The sequence below is a fragment of the Hyaena hyaena genome, unplaced genomic scaffold (genome assembly GCF_003009895.1).
Source record: "Hyaena hyaena isolate Hyena2069 unplaced genomic scaffold, ASM300989v1 scaffold_982, whole genome shotgun sequence".
Classification (NCBI taxonomy): domain Eukaryota; kingdom Metazoa; phylum Chordata; class Mammalia; order Carnivora; family Hyaenidae; genus Hyaena; species Hyaena hyaena.
The window spans coordinates 643,551-663,694 of record NW_024081606.1 but is presented as its reverse complement, the minus strand read 5'-3'; the positions used below and the strand labels follow the sequence as shown (position 1 = coordinate 663,694).

General features: G+C 35.1%; 1 protein-coding gene across 1 annotated transcript in view; it reads right to left on the bottom strand.

Annotated features, from left to right (window-relative positions):
* Positions 1-13,512: 13,512 nt before the first annotated feature.
* The window catches only part of BRWD3 (bromodomain and WD repeat domain containing 3), a 186,644-nt gene continuing 180,012 nt past the window's right edge, over positions 13,513-20,144 (bottom strand). The window contains exon 41 of the mRNA XM_039221266.1: positions 13,513-18,177. Within this exon, the coding sequence (XP_039077197.1) occupies positions 17,429-18,177 (749 nt within the window). The 3' untranslated portion in view covers positions 13,513-17,428. The remainder of the gene's footprint in view (positions 18,178-20,144) is intronic.

Sequence of the window (20,144 nt, the reverse complement as noted above, 5' to 3'; positions counted from 1 at the left end):
CACTTAGTAATTAACTTCAGCTTTGTGTAGCTAAAAACTCAAAACCAAAAACGAAAAGGGTTGTGGCCAAAGGCACTCGACTCTGACAGAGCTAGGACTAAAACTAGCTCAATGAGAAGTGGCATGTGTGATAATAGGCACGTGAGCTTTGTAAACATATCTGAGTGTAAATCCTGCCATTTATTATTATCTTTGGCAACTTTCTTTACTTTTCCATACCTGTTTCCTCATCTGCAAAATGGGGCTAACAATACCTTCCTAAAAGTGTTGAGCACTCAAGAAATGTTAACTATTATCACTAATACAGCAATTCTAATATTAAAATCCCACCATCGCCATATCCCCTCAAAAAACAAAAATGTGGGGCTTCCCCTAACCTGTTTCTGAATAATAACTATATATATATATTATATATATATATATATATGTGTGTGTGTGTGTGTTTTATTTATTTCTGAGAAAGAGAGAGAGACAGCGTGAGCAGGGGAGGGTCAGAGAGAGAGGGAGACACAGAATCCGAAGCAGCCTCCAGGCTCCAAGCTGTCAGCACAGAGCCTGATGCGGGGCTCGAACCCACAAACCATGAGATCATCACCTGAGCCGAAGTCGGCCACCCAACCGACTGAGCCACCCAAGCGCCCCTAGATTATATATATATATATGTATTATATATCTATATGTTATATAGATATATAATACATATATAAATATATATAATATATATATAAATATATATATTTAATGCAAGCAAAGATTAGTGTAGATATAACCAGTTAGCCAAACCTGACTTGCTCTATGTAACTAGAAAAATAAACTAGTTTGAAGCCTCAAATAAGGCAGAATTGATTTACTAAGAATTAGGCAGCAAGCTCAGAGAAAATTAATACTCTATTTTCTACTCCCTTTCTGTTTACTTTTTTTTTTAATTTAAACATTTTTTTTTAACGTTTATTTATTTTTGAGACAGAGAGAGAGCGAGCACTAGCTGGGGAGGGGCAGAGAGAGAGAGGGAGACACAGAATCTTAAACAGGCTCCGGGCTCTGAGCTGTCAGCACAGAGCCCAATGTGGGGCTTGAACCCATGGACCATGAGATCATAACCTGAGCCAAAGTTGGACGCTTAACCGACTGAGACACCCAGGTGTCCCTCTGTTTACTTTTTAGAACAATCTTTGTTGATTTAAAAAAAAAAAAACAAAAAACAAACCTTCAGTAGTCTGTTAGAAACCAACATTTCTATTTCTTAGATGCCAATCAGAATGAGTAGAAATTGGTTAGAAAAGGTGACATTGTGAAATATGAATGAGGCCAATATCAATGCCATGAACCAAATATAACTTTAACAGTCCTAATGCCTTTTCAAAACCCATTGCAAAACTGTACTCCTTAAGATAATGGATTTCCATGTAAGAAACACCTGGATCCTGAGTTAAGTTACTTGAAACTTTTTTCCATAATAATCACATATATTCTACAGAGAACTGTCATACAACTTCAAAAGCAGGGATTCAAATGTAGTTCTACTGTATTTATAGGACTAGTCAAACTCCACCAACTACTACCCCTTCCCCAAAGTCTTAATTAGAGAAAAATATCCCTATCTTAAAAGGATATTAAAGAAGGAGGGGTATATTGTCTTATTTACCCTGGATATTTTGGATTTCGGGCAAATTTATAAAATGAGGGTACAAAGGAAGAGTGACAAATTAAGTAATGAGTAAAGCTTATCAGTAATTCAAGGAATGCTAAAAAAACACCCCAAAACAAAACAACACCCAAAACTAAAACACCTGGATTAAGTCAGGAACCTTGCTGCATTCTTTAAAAAGTGTGTGTGAAACTCATTTAAATTGAGAAGGGAAAATAAATTCTCAATTTTGCAACTGGTCTAAGAGTAGAGTGTGGAAGGTAGCAATAATTGACAAATTTTGTATCATGTACTGTAAAGCAGTTAGTGTACATGACTAGAAGAATCAATCCTCACAGTAAAATAGGAGTAAATTCCTTGATTTCTCTTTCTACTGCTTTATTACTTGTGCATAGAAATGTAACCAATTTCTGTATGTTGATTTTATATCCTACAACTTTTGTAAATTTATGTATCAGTTCTAGCAAGTTTTTGGTGGGGTACTTTGTGTTTCTCACATAGAGTATCATGTTATCTGTGAAGAGTGAAAGTTTGACTAATTCACTGGCAATCTCTATGCCTTTAATTTCTTTTTGTTGTCTGCTTGCTGAGGCTAGGACTTGTACTACTATGTTGAACAACAGTGGTGAGTGGACATGCCTGTCATGTTTCTGACCTTAGCGAATAAGGTCTGTTTTCCCAATTGAGGACGATATTAGCTGCGAGCCCTTCATACATGGCTTTTACAATGCTGGGGTATGTTTCTTCTATCCTTACTTTCTTGAGGGTTTTTATCAAGAAAGGATGCTGTATTTTGTCAAATGCTTTTTCTAAATCGATGGAGAAGATCATATGGTTCTTATCCTTTCTTTTACTAGTGGTGTATCACATTGTTTGATTTGTGAATATTGAACCAGTCCTGAAAAAAATCCCAAGAAAAATTCCCACTTGGTCATGGCAATTAATAATTTTAACGTACTGTTGAATTTGATTTGTTAGAATCTTACTGAGAATTTTTGCATTCAGTTTCATTAGGGATATTGGCCTCTAATTCTCCTTTTTAAGTGGGGTCTTTGTCTCTTCTTGGAATCAAGGTAATGCTGGGTTTGTAGAAGGAGACTGGAAGTTTTCCTTCCTTCTCTATTTCTGGAAGTTTGAGAAGAATAGGTATTAACTCTTCTTTAAATGTCTGGCAGAATTCCCCTGGGAAGCCTCCTGGTCCAGGACTCTTACTTGTTGGGACATTCTTGGTAACTGATTCAATTTCTTTGCTGGTTCTCTGTTCAAATTTCCTATTTCTTCCTGTTTGCGTTATGGTAGAGTGTGTTTCTAGGAATTTGTCCACTTCTTTGAGATTGCCCACTTTATTGACATATTTAATTTGTCATATACTCTCTTATAATTGTTTGTATTTCTGTGGTGTTGGTGATCTCTCCTCTTTCATTTGTGATTTTATCTATTTGGACCTTGTCTCTTTTCTTTTTGATAAGTCGGCCTCAGGGTTTATCAGTTTTGTTTATTCTTTCAAATAACAGCTTTTAGTTTAATTGATATATTCTACATTCTTGTTTGTTTGTTCTTATATTGTTTATTTCTGCTCTAATGTTTATTATTTCCCTTCTTCTGCTGGCTTTGGGCTTTATTTACTACTCCTTTTCTAGCTTCTCTAACTGTATGGTTAGGTTGTATATTTGGGACCTTTCTTGCTTCTCAATACAGGACTGAATTGCAATGTACTTTCCTCTTAGGATTGCCTTTGCTGCATCCCAAAGGGATTGGACTATCGTGTTTTCATTTTCATTTGCTTCCATGTATTTTTAAATTTCTTTAATTTCCTAGTTAACCTACTCATTCTTTAGTAAAATGTTCTTTAACCTCCCTGTATTTGAGGGCTTCCCAAATTTCTTCTTGTGGTTGATTTCAAGTTTTGTAATGTTGTGATCTGAAAATATGCACTGTATGATCTCAATCTTTTTGTATCTCTTGAGGGCTACTTTGTGATCCAGTATGTGATCTATTCTGAAGATGTTTCATGTGCACTTGAGAAGAATGTGTATTCTTCTGCTTTGGTATGAAATGTTCTGAATATATCTGTTAAGTCCATCTGGTCCTGTGTGTCATTCAAAGCCACTGTATCATTGTTGATTTTCTATTTAGATGATCTGTCCATTGCTGTAAGTGGGGTATTAAAGTCTTCTATTATGGTATTATTATCAAGAGTTTATGTTCATGACTAATTGATTTATATATTTGGGTGCTCCTAAGCTGGAGCACAAATATTTATAATTGTTAGAGGTTCTTGATGGATAGACCCCTTAATTATGATATAATGCCCCTTCATTTCTTGTTACAGTCTTCGTTTTAAAATCTATTTTGTCTGATATGTGTGGTTACTCCAGCTTTCTTTTGACCTCAATTAGCATGATAGATGATTCTACATCACCTTACTTTTAATCTGCAGGCCTAAAATTAGTCTCTTATAGGCAGTATACAGATGGATCTGGATTTTTTAAATTAAAAAAAATAATGTTTTAAATTAATTAAAATTTTTTAAAAAATGTTTTATTTAAACATTTATTTATTTCAGACAGCGTGAGCAGGGGAGGGTCAGAGAGAGAGGGAGACACAGAATCTGAAACAGGCTCCGGGCTCTGAGATAGCTGTCAGCACAGAGCCAGCCCAATGCGGGGCCCAAACCCACTAACCGTGAGATCATGACCTGGGCCAAAGTCGGACACTTAACCGACTGAGCCACTCAGGCACCCCTGGATTTTTTTTTAAAATCCATTCTGAAACCCTATGTTTTTGATTGGAGCATTAATCCATTTACATTCAGAGTGATTATTGAAAGGTCTGAATTTAATGCCATCCTGTTACCTGTAGAGTTGATGTTTCTGGTGATGTTTTCTGGTCCTTTGTAGGCTTTATTGCTTTGGTCTTCTTTTTTTCCTCCACTCAGAGAGCCCCCCTTACAATTGCACCAAAGCCATAAGATACCTAGGAATAAACCCAACCAAAGAGGTAAAAGATCTGTACGCTAAAAACTATAGAATGGTTATGAAAGAAACTAAAGAAGACACAAAGAAATGGAAAAACATTTCATGCTCATGGATTGGAAGAACAAGTATTATTCCAAACAATCTACACATTCAATGATATCCCTATCAAAATAACACCAGCATTCTTCACAGAGCTGTAACAATCCTAAAATTTGTATAGATCCAGTAAGACCCTAAAAAAGCCAGAGTAATGTTAAAAAAGAAAAAGAAAGCTGGAGGCAATATAGTACTGGCGCAAAATAGACACATAGGTCAGTGGAACAGAATAGATAACCCAGAAATGAACCTGCAGATATATGGTTTACTAATCTTTGACAAAGCACAAAAGTATATCCAATTGGAAAGGCAGTCTCTTCAATAAGAGGTGTTGGGAACACTGGACAGGAATATGGAAAGGAATGAAACTGGACCATTTTCTTACACCAAACACAAAAAATAAATTCAGAATGGATTAAGGACCTAAATGTGAGACCTGAAACCATAAAACTCCAAGATTGCACAGCCATTAACCTCTTTGTTATCGGCCATAGCAACTTCTTACAAGATGTCTCTTGGGGCAATGGAAACCGGAGCAAAAATAAATTTTTGGAATTTCATCAAAATAAAAAGCTTCTGCACGGTGAAAGAAACCATCAAAAAAACTAAAAGACAACCTACAGAATGGGACAATGTATTTGCAAATAACATATCTGATAAAGGTTTGGTATCCTAAATATATAGAAGTTATAAAACTTAATGCCTCAAAAGTGAATCATCAGTTAAAAAAAAAATGGACAGAAGACAATTAATATACTTCTTTTCCAAAGACATCCAGATGGCTAATAGACATGAAAAGATACTCAACAAATATTGTCAAAATGTTCATACTACCTAAAACAATCTACACATTTAATGTTATCCCTATAAAAATATCAATAGCATTTTTCACAGAGCTAGAAAAAACAATCCTAAAATTTGTATGCAACCACAAAAGATCCCAAATAGCTAAAGCTACACTGAAAAAGAAGAGTAAAGCTGGAGGCATCACAATTCTGGATTTCAAATTGTATCACAAAGCTGCAGTGATCAAGGCAATATGGTACTGGCACAAAGACACATAGATCAATGGAGCAGAATAGAGAGCTCAGAAATGGAACCACAAATGTATGGACAGCTTATCTTCAAGAATACAGGAAAGAGTAACTAATGGGATAGACAGTCTCTTAGCCAGTGGTGCTGGGAAAACTGGACAGTGACATGCGGAAGAATGAAACTGAGCCACTTTCTTACAGCATATGCAAAAATAAACTCAAAATGGATGAAAAAACTAAATGTGACAGGAAACCATCAAAGTCCTAGAGGTGCAAACAGGCAGCAACCTCTTTGACCATGACTGCAGCAACTTCAGACTAGACATGTCTCCAGAGACAAGGGAAACAAAAGCAATAATGAACCATTAGGACTTCATGAAGATAAGAAGCTTCTACACAACAAAGGAAACAATCAACAAAACTGAAAAGCAGCCTACAGAATGGGAGATATTTGCAAATGGCATACTGGATAAAGGGTTAATATCCAAAATATATAAAGAAATGGGCAGAAGACATGAATAGACACTTTTCCAAAGAAGACATCCAGATGGGTAACAGACACATGAAAAGATGCTCATAATCACTCATCAGAGAAACACAAAATAAAATCACAAATGATATGACCTTGCGCCTGTGAGAATGACAAAAATTAACTCAGGAAACAACAGATTCCCACTGCTGGTGGGAATGTAAATTGGTAGAGCCACTCTGGAAAACAGTATGGAGTTTCCTCAAAAAGTTAAAAACAGAAATACCTTACAACCTTGCAATTTCACTACTAGGTATTTAACCAAAGGATAAAAAAATGCTGACTTGAAGGGGCACATGCAGTCCAATGTTTATAGCAGTGGTATCAACAGCCAAATTATGGAGAGTCCAAATGTCCATCGACTGATGAATGGATAAAGATGTGGTACACACACACACACACACACACACACACACACACACACACACTGGAATACTACTCAAAAATCAAAAAGAATGAAATCTTGCCATATGCAACAGCACGGATGGAGCTAGAGTGTATTATGCTGAGTCAAATAAGTTAGACAGAGAAAGAGACAAATCTCATATGACTTCACTCTTATGTGAAATTTAAGAGACCAAATAGATGAACATAGGGGAAGAGAAGGAAAAATAAGATAAAAACAGAGAGGAAAGTTTTATTTTTCAGTATTACTTTGGCTATTCGGGGTCTTTTGTGGTTTCATACAAATTTTAGGATAGATTGTTGTAGTTTTGAGAAGTATACTGGTGCAATTTTGATTGGAATTGCATTGAATGTGTAGATTGCTTTGGGTAGTAATGACATTTTAACTATATTTATTCTTCCTATCCATGAGCATGGAATGTTTTTCCATTTCTTGGTGTCTTCTTCAATTTCCTTCATAAGTTTTGTATAGTTTTCATCATACAGATCTCTTGTATCCTTGGTTAGGTTTATTCTTAGGTATTTTACGGTTTTTGTGTAATTGTGAATGGGATCAGTTTCTTCATTTCTTTCTGTTGCTTCATTATTGGTGTATAAAAATGCAACCGAGGGGCGCCTGGGTGGCTTAGTCGGTTAAGCGTCCGACTTTCGCTTAGGTTATGATCTCGTGGTTCGTGGGTTCGAGCCCTGCGTCGGGTGACTGCCATCTCAGAGCCTGGAGCCTGTTTCAGAGTCTGTGACTCCCTCTCTCTCTGACCCTCCCCTGCTCACGCTGTCTCTCTCTCTCCTAGAAATAAATAAAACATTTAAAAAAATGCAACGGATTTCTGTACGTTGATTTTGTACCCTGCAACTTTGCTGAATTCTTGGATCAGTTCTAATAGGCTTCTGGTGGAGTCTGTCGGGTTTGCTATGTAGAGTATCATGTCGTCTGCAAAAAGTGAAAGTTTGACTTCTTTGCCAATTCTGAAACCTTTGATTTCCTTTTGTTGCCTGATGGCTGATGCTAGGACTTCCAGTTCTATGTTAAACAACAGTGGTGAGAGTGGACATCCCTGTCGTATTCCTGATCTCAGGGGGAAAACCAAAACGGGAGGTATCACCATCCCAGACTTTAGCCTCTACTACAAAGCTGTCATCATCAAGACACTATGGTATTGGCACAAAAACAGACACATAGACCAATGGAATAGAATTGAGAACTCAGAAGTGGATCCAAAGGTATACAGCCAACTAATCTTTGACAAAGCAGGAAAGAGTATCCAATGGAAAAAAGACAGCCTCTTTAACAGATGGTGCTGGGAGAACTGGACAGCAACATGGAGAAGAATGAAACTANNAAACCATCCAAACCCTAGACGAGAAAGCAGGAAACGACCTCCTTGACCTCCACCGCAGAAATTTCTTACTTGACACATCCCCAAAAGCAAAAGAATCAAGAACAAAAATAAACTATTGGGACCTCATCAAGATTAAAAGATTCTGCATGGCAAAGGAAACAATCCATAAAACTAATAGTCAACTGACGGAATGGGAAAAGATAGTTGCAAATGACATATCAGATAAAGGGTTAATATCCAAAATCTATAAGGAACTCACCAAAATCCACACCTGAAAAACAAACAATCCAGTGAAGAAATGGGCAGAAGATATGTATAGACACTTCTTCAAAGAGGACATCCAGATGGCCAACAGACACATGAAACGATGCTCAGCATCCCTCCTCATCAGGGAAATACACATCAAAACCACACTGAGATACCACCTCACGCCAGTCAGAGTGGCTAAAGTGAGCAAATCAGAGAACTCTAGATGCTGGCGAGGATGTGGAGAAACGGGTCCCCTCCTACACTGTTGGTGGGAATGTAAACTGGTGCAGCCCCTCTGGAAAACAGTGTGGAGGTTCCTCAAAAAATTAACACTAGAACTCCCCTATGACCCAGCAATAGCACTGCTAGGAATTTACCCAAGGGATATAGGAGTGCTGATGCATAGGAGCACATGTACCCTAATGTTCATAGCAGCACTCTCCACAATAGCCAAAACATGGAAAGAGCCTAAGTGTCCATCAAGAGACGATGGATCAAGAAGATGTGGTTTATCTATACGATGGAATACTGCATGAAATGAGAAAGAATGAAATCTAGCCATGTGTAGCAACATGGATGAACCTTGAGGGTGTTATGCTGAGCGAAATAAGTCAGGCTGAGAAGGACAAATACCATATGATTGCACGTATAGGAGAACTAGGAGGAACTTTACAGTGGACCGTGGGGGAGAGGGAGAGAGGAAAACCATGAGAGACTATTGTATGCTGAGAAGAAACTGAGGACTGACAGGTGTGGGGGGGAGGGGAAGGGGGGTAATGGGCATGGAGGAGGGCACTTGTGGGGATAAGCACTGGGGTTATATGGAAACCAACGTGACAATAAACTACTTGCAAAAAAAAAAAGTAATGCAATGTTAAAAAAAAAAGAGAGGAAGGCAAACCATGAGACTCTTATATAAAGAGAACTGAGAGTTACTGGAAGGTAGGTTGGTGGGGTGATGGACTAAATGGGTGATGGATTTTAAAGAGAGCACTTATTGGGATGAGACACATACACTGGGGATTATATGTAAATGAGAAATCACTGGGTTCTACTCCTGAAACCAAAACTACACTGTATGTTAACTTGGATTTAAATAAAATAAATTAAAAAAAAAGATAGGAGTAAATTCTCTCCATTTTCTTGGACATTCACTCTTGTGTAAGTGTGTATAAATATATGCACTTTAAGAGCTCCATTCATTTTTCTACTTGTGATCTTGAAGATACACATGCATGATTTCATGGAGAACAGGAAGGAGAATGGAACCAGACATTATCCCATGATTCTGGAGGAATCAAGGCTTTTCTATTACTAGCCATGTGACCTTTCGCAAATTACTTGATTTCACTCAAACTCATTTTTCTCATCTGAAAAATGAAATTTACTAATAGTTGCATTCTGGCGATTGAGAATATGTTTGAGGGATGGTCTTTGTAAACTCTAAATAACTAATAAACTCTTTATAGAATTACAGGGCTTGGCAAATAGAAGGTAGAGTAAATGTTAAATGAACAAATAAGTAAGTCTGGGAAGAGATAGACTAGTCTTTCTTTAGCCATCATTTATCATGATATAAATATGGGCTACAAATTCCTGCTGATAAATATCTTCTTCAATGAACAAGATCCCTGTATATATCTGGAGATTCTCAAATGTATCAGTGAAGGATATCCCCACATGTGATTCATCATCTCAAACTGTTCTCTGATAATTTTTCCTTGAATAATTATAAGCATAGAGATAAAAGATTAGTATTTTTACAGTGTTGAAAACTTGTTACTGTATTTACCAGTCTTCTATTTTTGAGGCAACTATAAAACAAAAATGTATCTACCATAAACTCAAACTATTATTTTTCCTTAATACTATTTTTTTTAATCATGAAGACTACTAACCACAATTACAATAAAAATGAACAACATCTAAAATGTAAAGGATTACTTGGTGATGTGACTACGAGAATGTCAAGGGCATATTTTCTCCTCCCTAGGATCAGACCAGAGAAATTTAACAAATGTTTCTAGATACAAGGTTTGCTCTAATGCATAAATTAAAATTTAATAAATGGAGATAATTCAGAAACATCAGCACTTCACTGTTTTTAGTTGAACAGTATCCAAGGGTAACAAAGTATCTCCTTAAAAATGATCCATTATACAACTTGAGCTGCAATCATTTTAACATGATATTCACTTAAAAAATTTTAAAGTTTATTTTTGAGACCGTGAGAGACAGAGTGAGTAGGGAAGGGGCAGAGAGAGAGGGAGACACAGAATCCGAAGCAGGCTCCAGGCTCTAAGCTGTCAGCACAGAACCTGACGTGGGACTTGAACTCATGAACCGTGAGATCATGACCTGAGCTGAAGTTGGACGCCTAACCGACTAAGCCACCCAGGCGCCCCCATGATACTCCCTTTTTTAAAAGATAAAACACACACACACACACACACACACACACACACACACACACCCTTAAGAAAGTTTTACTGCCTTAAATTACTTGACTACACAAAATTCCAAATATAAATTAACATGTCTCTACAAAAATTCTACTTAGGATTGTAGCATGAAGAAAATCAATCACAAAAAGACCCCTGAAATAAATTCCACCAAGTAATATTAGTAACGTAAATCAAGCAACTTGAAGTGTTTTGATTTCTTCATAAATTTACTGTAAAATGTAATTCTCTGAAGAGAATCATAAAGATGCTGAGAAAGTTGACAGTTCAAAATTTGTGCATTAATGAAGGAATACCAGCTTTTGGAAACTGTTTTCAAAATTCTCAAATATCAAACTTGAACTTTAATTTGTTAATAATGACTTAGTTAAAATTAATAGATGCTTGTAATCTCCAGATAAGAGGTAACTTTATTAAAGCAATTGCTTCAGCTGGCAAGGGAAAACAATCTAAAGTCACCAAGAAAGGAAAGAAAAAAAAAAAACATGTTTCCTCAAAACATCGGGAAAACATTAGCACCATAAAAATTTATTTTATTTAATGATATATTTGTTTTTCTAGCAATATGTAGCATAAAATATCCTTTAAGTAATAATATAAAAGATCTAAGATAGCAAATGTAAGTAAAGTGTATGGGCTTAAATATCCCAAGAAAACCAACTCACAGGTTCAATATATTATCGACTTTAATTTATTTTGTGAATTTTTGGCAAGTAGCTTTAAATTTTTATATAATTTATGTAACAAGTAATATTGGCATATAACTGAGAAAGAGGGTAGAGAGTACTTTGTTCTTGACCTTGTCAACTAGGGAAAAAATGGATCTTCTTCTGAATACTGCTGTAATATTTTGTCATAAAAATTATTTATTTAAAAAAACCTAGCATGTAAAGTCAGAAAACATCAAAGCCTGCTAATAAAGAATTTTTAATGTACAGTTTTATATCTTTAATAGGGCTATCTTTAACCAATCAAGCAACTGAACACAAATATCAAACAATGTATCTTTGTCTCACTCTCCAAATATTGTGAAAATTTGGGTTACTTTCATAGCCATAGGGCACCATGTGACAAGACAGATGATATTTTTTCTAAATACCTTGCTTCTTGATTCTGAATAGATAAAAGAGATGATATATGTATAAAACATAATAGTCCAGTCTTTGGCCAGTTTACTTACCTTGAACCAAGTGAAGTTCTTGCCACTGGAAAGAAAATTCCCAGTGCATAAGTAGAGTGAATGTTCAGCTTAGGACTTTCGATTCTTGGATCAAAAATTACTTCTTACTTTACTTCTCTCCTTCTTCACATGTATTTATAATATAGTTAAACCTCTGTGGGCAATATCAATATAAATAAAAAATGCCAAGGATTCATAGCTTAGCTGTTAAAACTTATAAACCATAAAGACATTAGATTTCAAAACAAATGTTGACTAACGCTTTGTAGGCTATTTAATGCACCAAGCAGCCCACACTTAAAATATTAAAACATTTATTACCTAAAAGTGACCTAAAGAATATCTGCAATGGCAAAAAAGAAAAAAAAAAAGCCAACATCTTAATTTTCTTTGATAAGCATTCTAGTTTTTCAAGTAAAAAATAGTAATAAAATATTATATAATAAAGAAACAAGAAAGGAAAGGCCAAAGAGGTACATGTTAAAATCTCTGAAGCTCAATAATAGACCAGAAACTCCTTATTTCTTTCTTCTTGTTAATTTATCTCCAGTACCTGAGTTAAGGCATAAAGCAGCAAGAGTGCAATTGATTCCAAACAACTTGGAATTTTATTGTAAACATCCCATAAAGAATGGCAACAAATTAGTCAAGTCTTTTGTCTTTGAAGATAATTACTTATAATGACTTGTAAATGCCAAATAAAACATCTTTTATAAACCAAGTCAGTTAGTTTACCTTTCTTTACTGAATTTTAGTTTAATGGACATTTTGTCCATATACAACATCACATCAACTATTACTCAATGACTTTCCATCTTAAAATTTTTGGATACTAAGAACAAACATAAGGTACAGTTTTGTTAATACTTTGTAAGGGATTACAAAAGACAAAGATGATAAGTTACAGGACAAAGAAATAAATTACTGATTGCCATCACCACAGTATTGTTTAAAGAATTAACATTTCTGGTACTGCCTAATGTGTATCTGGTGACATATGTAAAAACACATTTCCCAACTGGGTTTCTAAATATTTTTGTATGTGATTTTAAAAGTCAATTACCAATGGTGATTATATGTATCAACAGTTTTATTTTTTAAAAATACTTATCATGCTTTTATATGTCAAAGTCTCATATTATAGATTTAATTAAGATAGGCATAAGAATAACAAATGGACATACATATAAATAAACACACCTTAACTCTAAACTGCAGGGCCTTACTACTGTACTTCTCCCATCAGTGAATCATAAATTGCTATTCTTGTTGAATTATGCTAAATTACGTGCAGTCGTCATTGCAGTAAAAGAAATAAAGAGAAAAGTAAGGAGGAGAGGAATGATTGAAAAGCAAATAATCAAGAATAAGGCTATATAAGAAATAAATGTCTAGAAACTTGAAAGCAACTCATAGTTCACAAAATATAGCACCATGAAAAGAAATAACTTTACATTAGAATTTAAACAAAACTTAGTAAACTTCATAATTAAAACTTAGTAAAGAAATTTTACTATGAAATGAAAATCAAAAAAGCATGAAATATTTTTACAATAATTTTTAAAACAAACTTTAAAGTGATCTTACTCTATTTTCATTAAAATTTTCATAAAGCCTCATGTACCACAAAACTGTTAGGGATGGGGTTAATATTTAAAACAATGAATTTTAAATGTTGCAAGTTCCATTCCCTCCCCCTGAAATGAACTATTCATTTTGGAACTCAAAATGTTGGTAATTGTTTAAAAGGCTGGATATCAAAGTAAACTGAAAATCATACACGATGCAAATTTCCTTTTTGTGGATGTGAAAATTCTAACTTTAAAGATTAATACCAGTTGGTAAATGTGCATAAAATAATTCTCGAGATATATAAGCAAATAATAAAGGTGTTTATCACTACCACAAATGTACAAATTTTGAAAAGTGATCAAAAATTTTTTATGAAAACTAAGAAGTGGCATTCACATTTTTCTTTTCAATCACTGTTATTGTCTAATGACAACCTATAGGATTATAACAAAAACAACTAAATAATAAATCACTCAAATCTCAAAGTGTTAGAAGGCTGAGTTAGATATTTGAGCACACAGTTGTGCAGAATAAGATTTATGAATTTCACTCGGTTTCTGAGCCTCTGGGTGAAACAAAGTGCTGTATGAAGAATGCTAGCACAAGCCTGATCTCTGGGAAGGAAAACTGAAAAAGAAACAAATGAAGGAAGGATAAATTAAAAAACAAGAGGGACACATGTACACGATAAAACCTAGTTTATCTATAAGGCATAATGAAATGGATGGTCAAGCAATATATAGACAGGCTAAGTGCTTTAAACAGAGGCAAAGAATTGGTAGACTGTGAATATAGCTGTTTTCCATACAAAATATTCTTTTTTAATGTCTGAGACAAAGTGTGTCAAGTTGGAAAAAGAATCTACACGCACACACGCACACACACACACACACACACACACACACATTCACATACAAATTTAGTTCTTAGGCTGACAGGCTACTGAATGTTTTGGAAAGCATCCTATTGCTGGAAGAGATACACACAGAAAGACATAGAAGAAACACAATTATGTTTCATAAACAGATATACATGCTAAGATCTTAAAGCTGGGAATTGAAAGATTATTAACATTCATGAGAAATATTATAGTTCACTGACTATTAATATCCAGCATAGGATTAGGTTTATACATATGTGTGTCTCACACATGTGTTTATTTCTTAGCAACTCATTTAAGATTTAGGCTTTTCTTCAAAATTTTCAGCTCATTTCCTACTTGCTTTGCTATGCCTGAACCTGATATTAATTAGGTTTAAAGGTACTCTAAAAAAAATATTCAGTGTGATACAAATTACAACACTTCACAGGAGGCGGCATTACAAAAAAGCAAAGTATAAATTGGGGGGAAAATGTTCAGATATAAAAGTAAAAATACTATCTTCCAAACTTTTATTTTCACACTTATTAAAATAATTTGCATGCAAACAGAAAATATCTGTTTGTTTTGTAATAAATGGCAAATATGCTCATCTAACATACCCTGGTGACTTTTAAATCCTAATAACTGAAATCAATATTACAGCAAAATGCTGTTCACTAGTATTTTCACAGTTTCACTACATATAAAATGTGCTTAAAAATGTCTTCAGCCTCATTATTCTAATTATCTAAACCTAGAAAATCTTGACATATGGGAAATAAATGTGGCATTTTTATTATTCAAAATAAATTATAAATAAAGCTTGAGATAGCTAAAATCACACAAATGGCAATTCTTCTACATTTGAAGAGGTTAGCTCTTCATAGAAGAATGTCAACAAAAAATTTTACACTAAAATGATACACATAATACAGGTTTGAGTATATCCATTAATTTAAGTAACTATATGTTACTTTGATTGGGGTAAGCCAAAGTGTTATTGATTCTAGGAAAACACAGGCACAGATTTAGTCTAAATGCAAAATCAGTCTAATTAGCAAAAATCAAATGTACAGTTTCAAGTGTGAATGTTTTTGAATCCATAGTATGGTTAAAAGTGTCAGCTGAGTTACAACCAGAAGCACTTTTGGTTTAGTGAAAAACCAAAACAAAACAAGACTACAACAACAAAAATCAGCTTGATCTACTGTTCAGTAACAGAAGTTAGTGCCATTAACAATTCACAACAATACTTTCTTAAAGCCTGAACATCATTTCTACTGCAAGTGAAAATTGTTTATAAAGTTGTTAGTACAGGAACAATCCCCACCAGACCCAAACAAAAGAGCAAAGTTATGTGTGTACTCCTTCCTTTGCACTTAAGGATTTTCAGATGCAAAAAATGGTTGGAAGCATGAAACAAACACATTAGCTTAAGAAATATCCTGGGATTACTAGGCATACATTAAAAAGTTTCTTTTATCCCCAAAGTCTGATCTAAGTGTAACAAATCTGTTATAATAACAGAGATCAGTATTATCCTGTTCACCTTAAAAATCTAAGCACTTAACAAATTAGTTAACTCTCAAATTTGGGGAATAAAATTGATCTTGGAACTCAAGCTTACTCATGGAATCATGTGCATTCTACTGCTGTAAACAAGACCATAAGGGTTTTAAAGATTTTTTTAATCTATAAAATAATTACTCAAATATCATTGTGCAGTGTAATTAGGTTCTTTTCCGAAAGATTGTAACAGAAGAACCCTTTGGAATGGTATTAGCAAAACCTATTAAAGTTGACTCAAAATATTTGCTAGCCAAAACATTCCAATTCAAACTAGCTGCTTTGTTACATTTTAAAATTTAAATGAAAACCAATCGCTCACAGCTGTAAATAGTAAGTGGTAGCAGAGATACATAAGCAGTAGACCAAGTCTACTTACAGAAATATGTTCTAAGAAAAGCCTAAGGTACACCATACTACACTTATGAAAGTTTGTTAATTACAACTATTATTTTGAGAGCCAATACAATTATTAACAACCTCTCAGCTTACAACACAGGAGTATTCATTCCTACCAACTTTGTTCTATTTTTCCTTAGTAATGAATAACAGCATCTATTTTCTTTAATGTTTCCAGTAGTTGTAGTTAATAGAGGTAGCTGAGCTACTATTCAAAGAAGTTATTCTTTATGGATGAGGATTTTTTCAAATTTTTAAGTTATTCTTTAAACTACATGAGTTCTATTAATGCAATAAAATATAATAGGAAAAAGAAAATGGATGCAAGAAACTTTTGCATTTGGCACCTCGTCTAGATTGATACCTCAAATGTTCTTTTTTAATAAAGTTAATGCACACATCAAGACACACCACAAAGATTTGCTACATATTTACAAGGCACCAACCCTTTCTCACCTTTAACATGAATTAGGCAAATCAACTAAAAGCATTTCAAGATCCCCCACCCCCAAAAAACTGTAGTATAAATATATACTTCAGTTCAGTACAATTCTTGAAAGTTTGGCCTGGGAAGAGTAAAATAATCCAGATCGTTCTTACAATATAGAAACTGTAAACATTTAATAGCTGCCTATAGGATTGGTGTATTGTGCAAAAGTTATTACTGGGTACAAGAATCAAAATGGCAAAAACAAACTATATAAAACTCTGTAAGAAGGTGCTATACTTCTGTGATACAAAAGCAAAAGAGGGGTATTCCATTGAGATAAAAATGTCATGCTACTCTTAAGAAGCTGAATGCTCCCTTAATGTAGTAAATCTGTAGTGTGTTTGTGATGTGTTGTGGTGTGTGTGTGTGTGTGTGTGTGTGTGTGTGTGTGTGGGCAGATTTTTTTTAAAATTTAAGGCCTAATGAGTAAGGCTTGTTTGAACAAATGAAGTGTGGAGATCAAAAGTCTTGAAACAAATGTATACTGGCATAATGGAAAAGCACCAATGTGAAAGGAAGCGGAAGTCCCCACACAACTTGCTTTGTAGATTTCCTAGTAAATTCCCTGCAGTAGAAGGCCATTCAATTTTTTTTAAATTACTCTAAATTTATTAACTGTTAATAATTCCATCCCATGAGATGGCTAACCCTGGCTTTTTCTGTCATTTTACGCACTCTGCCTGATCTGGATGTACCAAGATTCAGAGGATCTTCGGTGGACACAAAATTGTCATTATCAGAATCATCATTATATAAAACAGTCCTCCTGCCTTGGTTTCTTGTTTTAATTCGAGGCAGTCTACTGAAACGTCCTGAAAACATCGTATCAAATTCATCATCTGCAATACGTGCACGTTTGGCTCTGGTGGCTCCTCTAGAAGCACCTCTTCCTCCTCTCCCTCTTCCTCTCCCTCTAGTTGCACCTCTTCCTCGACCTCCCCGTCCCCTGCCTCCTCTTCCTCGGCCTCCTCTACTCCATCTACCCCATCTGCCCCATCTTCCCCTTCCTCCTGTGCCTCTTGTCTTCCAGTTTCTTTTTCCATTGGCATATTGCTTTCTGAGTTTTCTTTTAGGCCTGGTTTGTATGAATTTGCTATAGTCATGGTCTCCATCTACATAATCTTGATCTGTTCTGGAGGTTGATTCAGAATCAGAATCAGAACCACAGGTACTTTCAGAACTTAAGCTGGAAACTAACTCTCCACTTTCTGAGGAGGATAAATGTGATTTCTCTTTTGTTTCTTTTTTCTCTTTCTCTTCTCTTCCCATGCTTTCATCTTCTTCTGATGCACTAAGTAGTTTTCTTTTGATTCCTGTCCGAGGCTCTCTGCCATCACCATTTGTAATGGGTCCATCAAGGGAGTGATCTAAATCAAGATGAATAATTTTTTAAAGTTAAGCTTTGACACGGAAGATGGTTACTTAGGTCCAAAAGTAAAATAAGCATTCTATCAAAAAATGTTTAGCACCCAAAGACACAGGGGGTAAAATCATGGAGAGTATTGTGTAAGTTTAACTCTGTTAGAAATTGAAGATACTAAAATTTTGATTTTTTGTCTGTGTTTTTATGGGGCCAGGGAAGATTGTATGGAGGGATGATGGGTGGTGATGAAGCTGGGCAGAAATCTTGAACTCTAGAAAGAATTATCTAGGAATATGTATCAAAATAATTTCATTGACTCCGTGAACAAATATTTACTGATTACCTACTATGTTGCTTGAAGTTTGAAATAAGGCAATAATGAGACAAAGTCCTTGCTCTTTGAATTTATATTTTAGTGGGGAAAGCTTGATAGACAATGAAGTAAATAAAAATAGAATTTCAAGTAATGATACATGCTATAAAGAAAAAAAAAAGAGGGCAGTAAAAAACGCTCAAGTGTATACAGGGGGGTATTTTAGATAAGACTTCCATATAGAGGTAGTATCTGAGAAAAGAACTGAATGAAGTGAGATCTGGAAAAGAACATTCCATTGGAGGAAACATAAACCCAGTGTAACTAGAGTGGAAGAGAAAAACAGAGTTGTGTAATATAACTGCCAGTGTTAAAGGGTTTTAAAACCAGAGAATGACAGGATCCGATTTACATTTTTAAAGGAGCACTATAGTTGCTTTACATAGAACAGATTATAGAAGGGAGAAGATTAGAAGCAGAGACAGGTTGGGAGACACTGTAATCATCTAGGTTAGACATGATCATGGATATACCAACAGAGGTGATGAGAAGTGATTAGATTTGGATTATTTCCTTCTAGGAGCCATCAGAATCAACCTTTTATTTTTAAGGCTCAAACTGACAGGAATTGATGATGGATCAGATACAGAGTTAAGTTAGTATGAAGGTTAACTGCAAGGTTTTATGGCCTGAGAAACTGGATGAATGGTAGAGATACTTTGCTAAGTTGGAGAACCCTGAAAGAGGATTAGGTTTATGTAGTCTGGTAAAAATAAAAATCAATGTTCCAGTTTTATTTATTTATTTATTTATTTTAAAAATTTTTTAATGTTTTATTTCTAGGAGAGAGAGAGAGAGACAGCGTGAGCAGGGGAGGGTCAGAGAGAGAGGGAGTCACAGACTGAAACAGGCTCCAGGCTCTGAGCTGGCAGTCAGCACAGAGCCCGACGCGGGGCTCGAACCCACGAACCGCGAGATCATGACCCAAGCGAAAGTCGAACGCTTAACCGACTAAGCCTCCCAGGCGCCCCTCAATGTTCCAGTTTTAAATACTACTACAGATCCAAGTAAAGAGAATTAAAAAAAGAAAAATAAAAAAGCAGATAATGTAACCGTCAAGAGGTCAATGGAGACTCATACAGAGTTGGAGGTATAATTTTAGAAATTTTCAGTAAGAGATGACATTTAGGGTCAAGAGAACTGAGGGTGCTTATTCAGAGGGCAAATAAATTAAAAGAAGGTGGCTGATGACTGAGACGGGATATTCCAACCATCAAAGGTAGAGAAGAACTACCAAATATAATTGAGAAGGAATAGCTAGTGAGGTAGGAGAAAAAAAGGAGAGTGGACTAAAAAGCTTGGAGGGAGCAATGACTAGGGTTGTATGGTAACAATAGCAACAAGATTAGTCTAATAGTCTTGGTATTATAGACTCAATTATGTTCCTCTTTCAAAAAAGAAAACATATGTTGGTTTTCTGGAGAAAGATGGTAATGGAGTAGGAGGACATTAGGCTCATCTTGACCCACAAACACAACCAGATAAAAATCAAATCACCCTAAATACTTCAGAAAACAACTTGAAGACTGACAGAACAAACTCTACAAATAATGGGAGAGAAGAAGCCACACTGAAGAAGGTAGGAAGTGCACAGATGT